General features: G+C 45.7%; 1 protein-coding gene across 1 annotated transcript in view; it reads left to right on the top strand.

Annotated features, from left to right (window-relative positions):
* Positions 1–13,327, top strand: part of MARCHF10 (membrane associated ring-CH-type finger 10) — a 99,005-nt gene that overhangs the window by 16,668 nt on the left and 69,010 nt on the right. Inside the window, exon 3 of the mRNA XM_004707530.2 lies at positions 6,348–6,467. Coding sequence (XP_004707587.1) covers positions 6,348–6,467 — 120 coding nt within the window. The remainder of the gene's footprint in view (positions 1–6,347; positions 6,468–13,327) is intronic.

Below are 13,327 nucleotides of genomic sequence, written 5' to 3'. Positions count from 1 at the left end.
GCGGGAGGACCTTTTCCTTTCTCTCATCGGCACCAGCTTAGAAGCATTATTGTTGCTCTTAAGATGACATCCCTTCACTATGACAGTGGATCACTTGGCTCTGTCACTGCAAAGATGAATCTGCTCACTGGATCTACAATTATAGAATGACCCAATCAGTACAACTATTATTCCAATTCATGCACCAACCAAGAAAGCTAGTGAGGTAAAAACTGAAGAATTCTACCTACATCTTTAGTTTGAAATTGATCACACAGGACAGTCAAGATGCATTGATAATTATCGGCGATTGGAATGCAAATGCTGGAAACAAGAGGAAGGAACATTCGTTGGAAAATATGGCCTTGGTGATGGAAGCGTAGGCTGGAGCTTGCATGATAGAAGCTTGCAAGATCAATATTGCAAATACCTCTTTTCAATGACTAAAAAGACAGTTATACAGACAGACTTCTCCAGAAATGAAATTGGCTACATCTGTGGGCAAATAGTGGAGAAGTTCAATGCCAGTAGCTAAAACCAGGCCAGGGCGGACTGTGGAACAGACCCTCAATTACTCATGTGTAAATTCAGGCTGAAGCTGATGAAAATTAGAGCAAGTCCACAAAAGCCAAAATATGACCTTGAGTCTATCCCAGCTGAATTTCAAGAACATCTGAAGAGCAGACTTGACGCGTTGAACACTAGAGGCAGAAGCTCTGATGAGCTGTGGGGTGACATTGAGACTATGACACATGAAGAAAGCAGAGGGTCACTGAAGACAGGAAAGAACGAAGAGGTGTGATGTCAGAAGAAACTGAAACTTGCGCTTAATCATAGAGTACCTAAGGCAAATAGAAGGAATGATGAAGTCGAAAAGCTGAACAGAAGATGTCAAAGGTTACCTTGAGAAGACAAATTATAATAATAAAATGTGCAAAAAACTAGTTTGAAAACCAAAAAGGAAGCACACACTCAGTGGATCTTAGACTCCAAGAATTGAAGAAAAAGTTCAAGCCTCGAGTGGCAATATTGATAGAGTCTATGGGGAAAATATTGAACGATGCAGGAAGCAGCAAAAGAAGATGGGAAGAATACACACAAAATCACGGTCCTAAAAAGGAGGCAACAGTACTTAAAGCAACTGGAAATGGAAATTCCCTGTGATCAGCAATACCACTACTAAGCATATGCCCTAGAGAACTAAGACACACGACACGAGTGAAGGTGTACTCTCCCATGTTCATAGCAGAACAGTCCACAATAGAGAGAAACTGGAAGCAACCCGGATGCCCAACAGTGGAAGAATAGATTTTAAAAAAGCTATGATACATACGCACAATGGAATACTATGCATCCCTAAAAAGCGATGATGAAAGCATGAGCCAGTTCAAGAACATGACATGGAAGGACCTGGAAATCATTGTGCTGAGTGAAGAAGGTCAATCAGAAAAGGACAAGTATAGTATGAGTGCCCAACTACAGGAAGCAACACCAACTTAACAAACCTTAGGAACGAATTCCTGAACAATTACGAAGAAGAGGCTAGCTACCGGCCATGAACCATACATCCTCTCCCTTTTGCGCACTTCTTAAGAGCCAACGTGAAGGAGGAGGCCCCGCATTGTCTGGGGCCACTCCTTCAAGAAGGGGGAATTGGGAGATGACCACCCACTTGAGGCTATACAACATCAAAATAAGGTTGGGGCAAATCAATGCCCCCCACCCCCCACCCCAGGAATGGAAGGAGAAGCTTTCTGGAAATTCAAGCCAAGACCAGGAGAGGGGACCACCTACATTGTGCAGGAGACGCTGGTATTTCTGTTGGTGAGTATGGCGAGTGATTGGGGACAACTAACCACATAACAGGAAGGGATGCTAAACAGTGAGTGTAGGGAACCTAGGGGGACAATGGGCCAGATTTTAGGTCCCTGGGGAGACACTACGAATTTGTTTCTACCCAACCTTCAGTGAACCATGTCATGGACTAAGTACCAGGATGATCACGGACGCTGACCTGGCGGACAGCAGGGCACAACATTGGGGCTACCCCAGAAGGACTTAGCATAGAGGCCCCACTGAATGAACTGAACCCTGCCTCGAAGCTGCCTGCACCCTTGGACTGAGGGCTGCAGTACTTGCGTGGGAGAGGAAGCAGAGAGTGGCCGCCCCAGGACTGTGGAAGTGGATGGTCATTGGGCCTTGAGGGGAACCCCCAGGCTCCGTGTGTATCCAATGGAAAGGGACCCAGGATCACCGTTACTACATGTATGTACTCAGTGCCCTGCAGGAATATGACAAGTTGGACCTGTGGAGCAGGGATCTACACTTGGAAGAACTGACCCAGGAAGGCCCCCACTGGCATCAGTCCCAATCCTTAGGGTCAACAGAGCCCAGTGGCATAAAAGATCGAACTGTGTTGCACAAAACCCGTGGGTGCGGCTCAAGGTGGGACTGCGCTCACACAGACTCCTCACAGCGACGGTGTCTGGAGTGCTGGGTCACTGGGAAAATGGAGGATGATGACAGTGCCATCAATGTGTACCCCAGGAGAATGACGGCAATGCTACGCCTCTTTGTTTATAAGGGTTTTTGCTTTCCTGCTTGTAGCTGGCTTTTTTGTTGTTGTTTTTGTATTTGCTTTTTCTTTCTTTTTGGGTGTGTGTGGATATAGTTGATATTACAGGGTTGTGATTTTGTCATATTTTGACTACCAAAGTAACCCTGAGATGTGCAAACTCCATGGACAAGCAGCTGGAGTCTGGGCTCCTACTTAACTCTAGCCCCAGTTCAAGAACAGTTAGTTCTGATAACATGGCCCTGTGCTCGATACTCACCTCCATGAAAGGATCACTGAAGATCAGGGTGCTACAGCAGAGTGTGGTGAAGAAAGTAGATGGTGCCCGGCTATCAGTTAGAATAGTGTCTGGGGTCTTAAAGGCTTGTATGCAAACAAGCAGCCATCTAAGCGAGGAGTCAACCTCAGTCCATCCAGAAGAAGCCCACCAGCTTCTGTGATCCAAAGATGACAATTACAAAATTGAATATGGCAACATTTGAATATGGTATCAGAGCTAAAATTAGGAACACCCAATTTGGAGAAGGCTCTGGAGGGCAGTGGGAGCCCAAATCCCACCTGAAGACCATCTAATCAGACTGAGCTGCTGGCAGGTCCCCCCTGCCACAGGCAAGAGGCTAAACAGCCTCAGACAGAGACCACGGTCATGTGACTATGCTGAATCGAACTGGATACTTGGCCACAGGACCTCCCTGTAAGACAGGACCTGAATTGGTTTTGGCTGCAAGTATCCATGACAGAAATGTCTTCCCTGACTTTTTTGAATGTTGATGGGGGTCTTTTCTTTCTTACTCATCATTTGTATTTTTGCCTTTATATTCGTATTATTTTATCCTTATCACCTTATTTTGTTTTTTATTGTTCCTGTTTGCTTTCCTGGTTTGTGATGCACAGGAGGAGTGGATGCATAGTGATAATTGCTGATAGACGGGCTGGTAGGGGATGCAGGGGTGGGGGTGGGGTGGATGACTGAGGGAAAGGAGAGTTCAGGAATTAAAAATGAAGGCGGGCGGGGGGAGGAAGCACTAGAACTGACTGTGATTGCACAACTCATTTCAAAGGCAATTTAACAATGGGGTAGGGGGAATGCTCTAAAATTGATAAGGCGATGACTGTTCAATGCTCCTCAATATGATCGAATGATTGAACTATTGCATTGTATGATATGTAAATTGTGTGCCAATAAAACTGTTATAATAAATAAATAAATAAGACCGAGTCGACATTCAACCAAGAGGTTACATGGTCAAAAACCAGTGGTGCTGAAGGAAGACGTTCAAGTTGCACTAAAAGCATGAGCCACAAACACGACTCCAGGAACTGATGGAATGCCCACTGAAATGCTGCCACAAGCTGATCAAGCTCTGGAAGCTTTCACACGCATCTAGGCCGGGAAATGTGGTAGACAGCTACTTGGTCAACTGACTAGAAGAGACCCATAGTTGTACCCATTCTAAAGAAAAGTGACCCACAGAATGCTCCAATTATAGAACATTGTCATTAGTCTCCTCTGCAAATAAGGTTTTGCTGAAGACCTTCCAGTACATTGATGGAGCTGCCGGAAGTTCAAGCTGCCCTCAGACATGGGGAAGAAAGATATCGTTGCTGATGTCAGATGGATCTTGGCTGAGAGAAGAGAAAACCAGAAAGATTGTTACTTGTGCTCCATCGATTAGACAAAGGCATTCCACTGTGTGGGTCCTAACAAACTGGGTAACCTTAAGAATGGGAATTCTAGGACATTTTATTGTGCTCATGTGGAACCTGTACATGTATCAAGAGGCAGCTTAGTGAACAGAACAAGGGAGTACTGAGTGGTTTAAAATCGAGGAAGGTGTGCATTCATCTGTGTGATGATCAATAAATCAGAGAAGCTGAATTATGTGAAGAAGAATGTAGCCTCTGGTTTGGGGAAAGGCTTATTAACCACCTTCCGTATGCAGGTGACACAACCTTGCTTGCTGAAAGGGAGGAGGACTTGAAGCACCTGCTGGCGAAGATTAAGGATTGCAGCCTTCAGTATGGATTACAACTCCATGTATGGATTGTTATAAGAGTTGTAAGAGTGACAAAATAATAACAATTTATAAATTATCAAGGGTTCATGAGGGAGGGGGGAGAGAGGGGAAAAATGAGGAGTTGATACCAAGGGCTCAAGCAGGAAGCAAATGTTTTGAGAATGATGAGGGCAACACATGTACAAATGTGCTTGACACAATGGATGGATGCATGGATTGTGATGAGTTGTACAAGCCCCCAATAAAATGATTTTAGAAAAAAAAGAGTTGTAAGAGCGCCCAGTAAAATTATCTTTTAATTTAAAAAAGCCAAAAAACAGAAGTCCAAAATCCTCACAACTGGACCGGTAGTGAACATCATAATAAATGGGGAGAAGATTAAAACTGTGAAGCATTTTGTCTTGCTCGAGTCCACAATCAGTGCTCATGGGAAGCAGCAGCCAAGAGGTCAAAGGACATGTTGCCCTGGGTAAATCTGCTGCCCAAGACCTCTTCAGGGTGTTGAAAAGCAGGGAGGTTACTTTGAGATCTAAGGCACCCCTGGCCCAACCTATGATATTTTCAATTGCCCTGGAAATCGAATAAGGAAAATCAAAGACGAATCAACGCATTTGGATTATGGTGCCGGTGAAGAGTATTGTTCTGCCAGAAGAACCAATAATTCTGTCTTGGAAGAAGTACAGCCAAAATGTCCCTTGGAGGCCAGGGCGGTGAGGCTTCTTGGGTACTTTGGACATGTTGTCAGCAGCAACCAGTCCCTAGAGAGGAGCATCATGCTTGGTAGAGGGGCAGCATCAAAGAGGAAGCCCCTCAGCAAGAGGGGGGGACACCGTGGCTGCAGCAATGGGCTCAACACAAGAGCCATCAGGGGGATGGGGCAGCCGGGGGCGGTGTGTGCCTCTGCTGTATGGTAACTCAACAGCACATAGCAACCACATCTCCCTGCAGCGGGGCGCTGCAGGTCACGAACAAAGGTGCCAGTGGTAAGGGATTCAAAAGACCAGATGTTGTTTTCACCCTGGGAGTGCGCACTGACCAGCAGGAGAAACAGGCTCAGAAACAACACAGCGACGTACAGGACAGGGGCTACGGTTTCTTTCCATCTATGTGCAGAATAATGAGGCCCCGACGTGGCTCGTAACAGATTTACCAGGAGAACACCGTGTGAGAGATATTTCGAAGGGAGGAACACAGCATGGTATACTGTAGAGAGGAAAACATTCTTAGCTAGCGACTAGAGCAGGGGTTCTCAACCTGTGGGTCGCGACCCCTTTGGGAGTCGAACAACCTTTTCACAGGGGTCGCCCCGATTGCTAACAGTAGCAAAATGACAGTGATGAAGTAGCAATGACAGTCATGTTAGGGTTGGGAGGTCACCATGAGGAACTGTATGAAAGGGTCGCGGCATGAGGAAGGTGGCGAACCACTGCCCTAGAGGGACAGGTGGAGTGTCGCGCGAGTGATGAAAGGGGAGGAGTCTGGAAGTAGAAATTAATAAACTGTCGTAGGTACTGCCTTCCCTCAGGAAGAAATGGTTGGGTGCATTTGCGAATTGCTCGGTTGGGTTTATTACAGCAATAACTAACTTTTTTAACCTACCTTTGCGTCTGTGGGAAGGGAGCGTGAAGGCGGGCTAAGGAAACCTGGGACCATGTGTTTCTGCTTAGTGACACGTGGTTGGTGAGCCGTTGGAGGTGTGTATCGCTTATTTGCTGTGAATTGAGCGTCCTGACAGCTAATTCGCTATCTAAGACCGAGAACCACTTGTTCTTCAGGCATGTCTGAGACGACAGGACCATAAAAGAGGCACAACTGAGAAGAAGCGAGACCAATTTTGGGAACAAGAGACAAGTATTGAGAGATCCCGGTTTTCAAGCGGGTCATCTTCCAAACAGGTGCGTAAAACTCTGGGAGCAATTCCCTTGCTGTGGAGAGAGAAAGAGAAGGGGGGCCAAGGAGGGGGGTGGGGGGAGAGAGACCTTATGAATAGAAAAGTGGCCTAAAACCTGAGATCTTAAAAAAGTCTGAAAGGGCCATTGTGAGCACCACCCTGACCACCCCATCTATGTGGGACCGCCCTCTCCTTACTTGTGGATCAAGAACCTGCTTGCAGTGGTCTTGCTACACCTCCTCCCGATCAGGACTGGCCCTGTGATTTTAAGAGTCAGCGGCGCTGGGCCTTCTTAAGCACAGCATCCGGTGGTCGAACTCTGACCCTCGGCACTGCTGAGTCCGGTTTGTATTTCAAAGGACGTGGCTCATCCCTCAGCATCAGACAGGCTACTCCTTCTTCCGAGTGTGGTCTCAGTAGAAAGTTCTGCTGAAACCTGTTCACGATGGGTGGCCCTGCTGCTGGCATTTCACATAGCTGCTTCTAGCGTCACAGCAACGTGCCCGCGGTATCACGGCGTGATGGGGAAGTGGGGGATTTCAAAGAAAGGGAGAGGGCACATGCGTTCATTTCATCATTAAGTAACTGGAAAGTGAACAGTTTTGTCTAGGATGCTAATAAATAAGGGCACTATAATGGTTCTTGTTACAATAGAAGTTACCCTATTTAAGTATTTACAGTGTTCTAGACACTGTGCTGAGCATTTTACATATCTATATACTAATTTGTTATACTTAAGACTATATACATACAAACATCCTGTATGTGTATATATATATATATATATATATGTGTGTGTGCTATTTTACAGATGAGCTAACTGAGGCTTAAAGACGTTAACATGTGGGAAGGGGGAGCCTTGGAGCTGATTGTCATGATGCATATACAACTTTTTTTAAAACTAATTTAACTATGGAAGTGAATCCGATATCAAGAAAAATACTTTAAAAAGAAAAAAGAAACAAAACCTGACCGATGATTACCGTGCTTGAAGGAGGAAGAGTTGTTGCTGGGGGGGACTGAGTTTCTGTCAACGGTGGTGAAATAATTTGGAAAAGGGTATTAATGGGTATACAAGACAAAGAGTATAAGCAATGACACCGCATTATATATTGTGTTAGACAGGGTTCTCTAGAGAGATAAAACCAAATTCCTGATAATTTAATATATTTATTTATAAAGATAATTAGATATATAACGAGAAATGAACTGTTAAATCATATACAGATAAATATACAATACAAGAAATAAACAGTTAAATTAGAAAGCACTACAAATGGCTTAGTGCAACTCACGTCCATGAGAGAAAGTTGAGAGACTAGCAGTCCTTCAAGTCTCTATCTGATGCCAGATCTTCCTCTATTTGTAGAGAGAGCTAGGCTATGTCAGCACAGCAGCCAATCACAAGGCAGGTCACCAACCACCAGTCCCCAGCTCCAGAGAAGTCTTAAAGGGATCTCAACTTACAGCAACACAGTCCACAGGCTAGGCGTCCCACAGGCTCTGTAGCCTTTAAATTGAGGCACAGAACAAGCAAGGCAGCCGCACACTGGTCCGCTGATCACAGAGCGAGAGACAAGAAAGGCAAGGCTCACCAAGCCATTTATCTCTCTGCCCTTCAGTCAATCCTACCTGCGTTTATCAGCCAGGCTGGCACAATAAACTATCTCATATATGTAGAAGAATTGGAGCATGTTTTGTTGTGTATATTTTTGCCGCACTTAAAAAGTAATCATTACGTGAATACCATTGAGTACAAGGAAGAAGAAAAGTTCTGGACTTGATTGTGGTGATAATTGTACAACTCTTCTCGATATGATTCAACTGTTGAATTGTATGACATGTGGATGAAGTGCCAATAAAACTGCTATATATATAAATATTTTTTAAAAGACGTTAACAAGTGTTACCTAGGATTTCACAACCGGAGTTCATGCACAGGGGTTCTAGCCCAGGCAGTCTGACCCCAGAGATGGATCCTAAAATGATGAACTATTCACTCATATATCATATTTAAGATCGTACCTGCGTATAAATGTCACACCTCCTATGGAAGAGCTAAAAACCACGAGCTGCGTTGGACACCGGTTGTTAGTGTGGCGATTGGCTTTAAGATGAGTAATATGCCTTTGATGAATTCTTAGCTAATATGTCATGCCTGACGTGCACTCTGGGGGATGGCCTTGCTCTCGCCTACCAGTGCGTGGATCCCCGAGATGGACCCTGGGGTCCCTGATATAAATCAAGTTCTGGTTGAGATTTCTTCTTTAATCTAGGACGTTCACACTGCGGTTATTTAATGTTCAAAGGACATCTTAAAAACATCAATGACTGATGTTTGTGGGTGTTGATGTATTCCTGGGAGAGAGAGATACTCCCTGTTAAGGAAAATAAAAGCATACAATAAAGTAGGTCTGAAGGTGCAAGCGGCTCTCTCACAATAGTGGCAACACGGGAAGAAAGTGTCGCCTGGAGCCTTGGCTCTCTGTCCAGGATTAAATATAACGCCTGCTGTTGATTCAATGGAGCGGCTGAGCTCAGCCCAAAAATTAAATCTAGTTTGGCTAGAGTGCTCTAAACCCATTTTTAGCATTAATATAAATTCTCATATATTTGTACTTGGAGACAAAATTCAAGGACACATTTTTTTGAATGTAATCGAAGTCCACACAGGAGCATGCAGCAAGCTCCCTAGATTGGAATTACTAGACAAATGGACAGCTGGGCTCTTCTATGTTCAGGCGAGACTCGTGTGCGTAGTCACAGACATTTTGCGTGGTCACGCACGTGCACTTGGGTGGTTCTCGAGCTTGATGTTTCAGGCTCCTCTCCACCGACTTTGTCCAGAGGACAAGCTGACGACAGGTTCCTATCGTTTTCTTCTCTGTGCTACGAACTTTACTCATTCTTTAAATTGTCACTGCAAAGTACTCCTACTCCCAAAGCTCTTTCACCTCCCCAGACAGGATGTGGTGTGGCGCACAGAAAGGAAATGATTAGACAGAGTCCACCACCCCAGATGCCATGCTTCTTACTTCCCAACTCTTCACTGTATGAGTCACGTACATCCAACGCAAACAAAAGATAAAAATATGATAAGATGCATAAAATTGGCCATTTCTAGTCTACAGTACGAGGACAGCATCTGTGTGTGTGTGTGTGTTCACCATGTCACCGTAGCGCAGTGTGTCAGAGAACTCAAAACAACATTTCTCATATCATCTCAAGTTTTTGTTCCCAGATAATGATGTCCCAAGAGCTTAGGCCTTGATTGCCAAAGTGCCTTTAAGGCCACGTCGTCTCTCGAAAAGAGTGACAAAATCAGAATTTTTCCGCAGTGAAATTGACCTCTGCATTGCTCTCCCCATTAGAGTTATTCTTGGGGGAATCCTGGAGGATTCGCCTCTGGAAACAAAAGCACAGGAAGGGCAGGGTCAGAGCCAATGTCACGGAATGCCTCGCTCTCCTCAGCCATCTTACGGGCTGTGCTCATAATGCCCTCCCACCTGCTCTCGTTGGTGGATCTCTGAAAGACTCAAGCCAGACCCAGGAAATCTTCAACTCACAGGCTCGCCGGTTGGTGTGGAAGCTCCCTCCCCAGATGCTATTGGAATCCGGTGGTCTTAAATTGCCAAGAGTCTGAGCATGCCCTGCTGTATCTCAAACCCTGTCTCTGCAGACCTAATCAAACCTCTTTCCACAGGAGGCTCCGTGCCAGCAAGGTCCCGGAGCTAGTCTCCCAGAGGAGACTGGGAATAAGAATAGCCAAACCTCCTACAGGAGGACCCAGGCCTGACTGATAGGGATCCCGTCTCCAGATCTCAATGTATTGGATATGACATTCTTCCCTGGAGTCGCAAAAGACCCTCAGTCCAAAGAGACACATGCCCAGCCATGTTCACTGCAGCATGATTCCCAAAGAGGAAAAGATGGAAGCAACCTAATGCCCACCCGTGGATGAATAGATAAACAATAGACTACTACGCAGCAATGAAGAATCATGATGAGTCTGTGAGACGTCATGCAACGTGGATGACTCTGGAGGCCACTGTTGCTGTTGTTGTTAGGGGCCGTTGAGCTGACTCGTAGCAACCCTTTGCATCACAGAACAAAAGCACTGCCCTGTCCTGCACCATCCCTATGACTGTGGTGAGGTGGAAGCCCTTGTGGCAGCCACGGTGTCAGTACATCGCGTTGCATCCATCTCATTGAGGCTCCTCTTATGCTGAGTGAAAAAAGTCGTCACCACAGGGCAACTCTTACACGAGACCACGAGGATAAGGAGTTAGGGACAGGTTTACAGGAAGAAACCGTCTTCAATGGTTACCAGGGACCAGAGGGGGATTCATGAACTACATTGTGCGATGTAACGAGTGAGAAAAGACGCTACACAACATGAGGACGTTGGTACAATGTGACCACGATGAAGGAAGATACCGAAAGGGCTGCAGGAATAAAGAAGCCCCCCAGAGCTCTGGGGGCGTAGTGGGTTATCCACTGAACTACTAACCACATGGTCACTGGTTCAAACCCACCAGCCACTGAAGGGTGAAAGATGAGGATTTCTGCTCCCACAAAGATTTGCAACCTCAGAAACCCACAGGGGCAGGTCCTCCCCTTCCCCGGAGGGTCATGTGGGACTAAGTGGACTTGATGGCAGTGCGTTTGGGTTTTGTATAGTAAATAACGGTGCCACATAGTTTCTTTGGCCTACTGCCCCCTTTTCAGAACAACAGGAGTGGTGTCGCCCACTTTGGGAAACACTGCCATAACATATACAAGTAGATAGTAGATAAATGTGGATGCTATATAAGTGAGGGAGATCCTATGGGAGTACACTGCACACTTATGTAAATATGATTATAGACGTATTTCGACAGACATGTTTATAAATGCTGCCTGTATACTCCTATAATAGAACATATAGAGGGCACAGTTATAAAAATCACGTAGATATCAGTACTGAACGACTGGACTTGAAGCTTAGGACCATAGTCTCCAGGGACATCTAGGTCCATTGGCGGAACATAGTTCTTAAGATAATGGTCTGCATCCTACTCTGGTGAGTAGCTCCCGGGCATCTTAAAAGCTTGAGAGGAGCTATCTAAGAAGCAACTATTGATCACTTCCCACCTGGAACAAAGGAGAACGAAGATTCACTCTAACCAACCTTTGTCACCAAGACCCTCATAGAAGGTCCCGGTTAGAATGGGTAAAAAAATATAGAGACAACATTCCAATTCAGAACAAAAACAACACACAGACAGACCAGGCTTACTGGTCTGAAAGAGACTGAAGGAACCCCAACCCCCACCCCCAACTCTTACCCTAAGACAATGGTCTAACCTGGCACTGAAGCTATTCCTAAAGGTCACCATTCAGCCAAATGAGACTGGACTATATGATAAACCACAACACCTCGGAAGAATGTGCTCCTTGGAGCATTCAATTAACACAAGACCAAAGGGGCAACATTTGCCCAAAATCAAAGATGAAAAGGCAGAGGCGCGACAGGGAAACTGGATGAAAAGCTGTGGGATTGTGAACCAATGTCTCAGAATACTTTTTGGATGGATTTGTGATTGGAAAGCTAACTTGCTATGTACAATTTCACCCAAATCACAAGAAAAGCTCCTCTGTCCATCCAGAAGGGGCAGAAGAAAGATAAAGCCGGACGCCGGTGTAAGCCCACCCCAAACCCTCCTCTCTAGGTGAAAACCCCTGACCACTGTTCTGGGGCTGAACACTCTTGATTAATCGTTTGCCTCTGAATTGTGAGGACAAGTTCATTCTCTGAGTGGGCATAATCCCTGGGGGCTTTCCCGCTGCCCCGCCTCTCTAAGCAGCACCTTGTTGTTAGGTGCTACTCAGAGGAATGTTGATTCAAGGTTAACCCCTTGTGTTTGAGTAGAACTGCCCTGCTGCGCTTCTGAGGCTGCAACGTTCATGGGAACAGAGCCAGGTCTTTCGCTTCTGGCCCCTGGGTGGGTTCTAATGCCAACCTTTGGATAAGCCGCCACTGCTTAACCATTGTGCCACCAGGACCCTGATGTGAGGCACGCCACAGTGCAACTTTGACCCTTGCATTGTGATTGTCATCATTTGTTTCTTCCTGAACCCCAAGTTGTCATTATTCTAGTGGGTCTAGAACAAGCAAGGCATTTACCATCAAGTAACAAGGTCTAGGGTCAAAGTAGCATTTCCAGACACCTGCCTCCAGGTGGGCAGATCCCCAAACACACGTGTACCATGGACTGATCTCCTAATGGTCATGTAGCGCTCCTATTTAATCTAAACCCAAGATAAAGCAATAACCATCGAGCGCGTGCTGAGTGCTTCCTTGAAAGTGGTGCTTCTTAAATACACTTAAGTTAGTGGCTTGACCTGTAGAAAGGAGTACTTCCGGAAGGCCAGCACTCGCCCTCATTAGCCGTGTGAATTCAGGCAAACCACTTAACTTCTTAATCCTTCAGTTTCCCATCCAGGAGAAACCTAGTATTGTACTTATCTCTTGGGAATCCTTGTGAGAACAAGCCTCTTAAGTGATTTATTAACATCAGAGTACATTACAAATGGTCTTGATGTCCAACTCTGTGGACATGATGCTCCAGTAGGTAGTGGGGCAGGAGCAAGCACTCAGGTTGTCTAGAATGCCGCTTTCACCTCAACCAAGGCTCAGGTCACACTTCTGAAGCCAACCCAACCGAGCAACTCCATTTTCAGTCACAGACAACTGAGTGAACCGTGTTCTCAAATCAGAATTCAACAAGCAAACTAGTGACAGAGTAAACAGAAGCTCCAATGAGAAACCAACTAGAAATCGGATCATTGGAAAGACTGAAGGACACAGCAGTCTTTCCACAT

Source organism: Echinops telfairi, unplaced genomic scaffold (assembly GCF_000313985.2).
Source record: "Echinops telfairi isolate 266 unplaced genomic scaffold, ASM31398v2 ScPeMD7_7458;HRSCAF=8496, whole genome shotgun sequence".
Classification (NCBI taxonomy): domain Eukaryota; kingdom Metazoa; phylum Chordata; class Mammalia; order Afrosoricida; family Tenrecidae; genus Echinops; species Echinops telfairi.
Note: the sequence above shows the minus strand (reverse complement) of the source record. Positions and strands in the feature narration are given on the sequence as shown.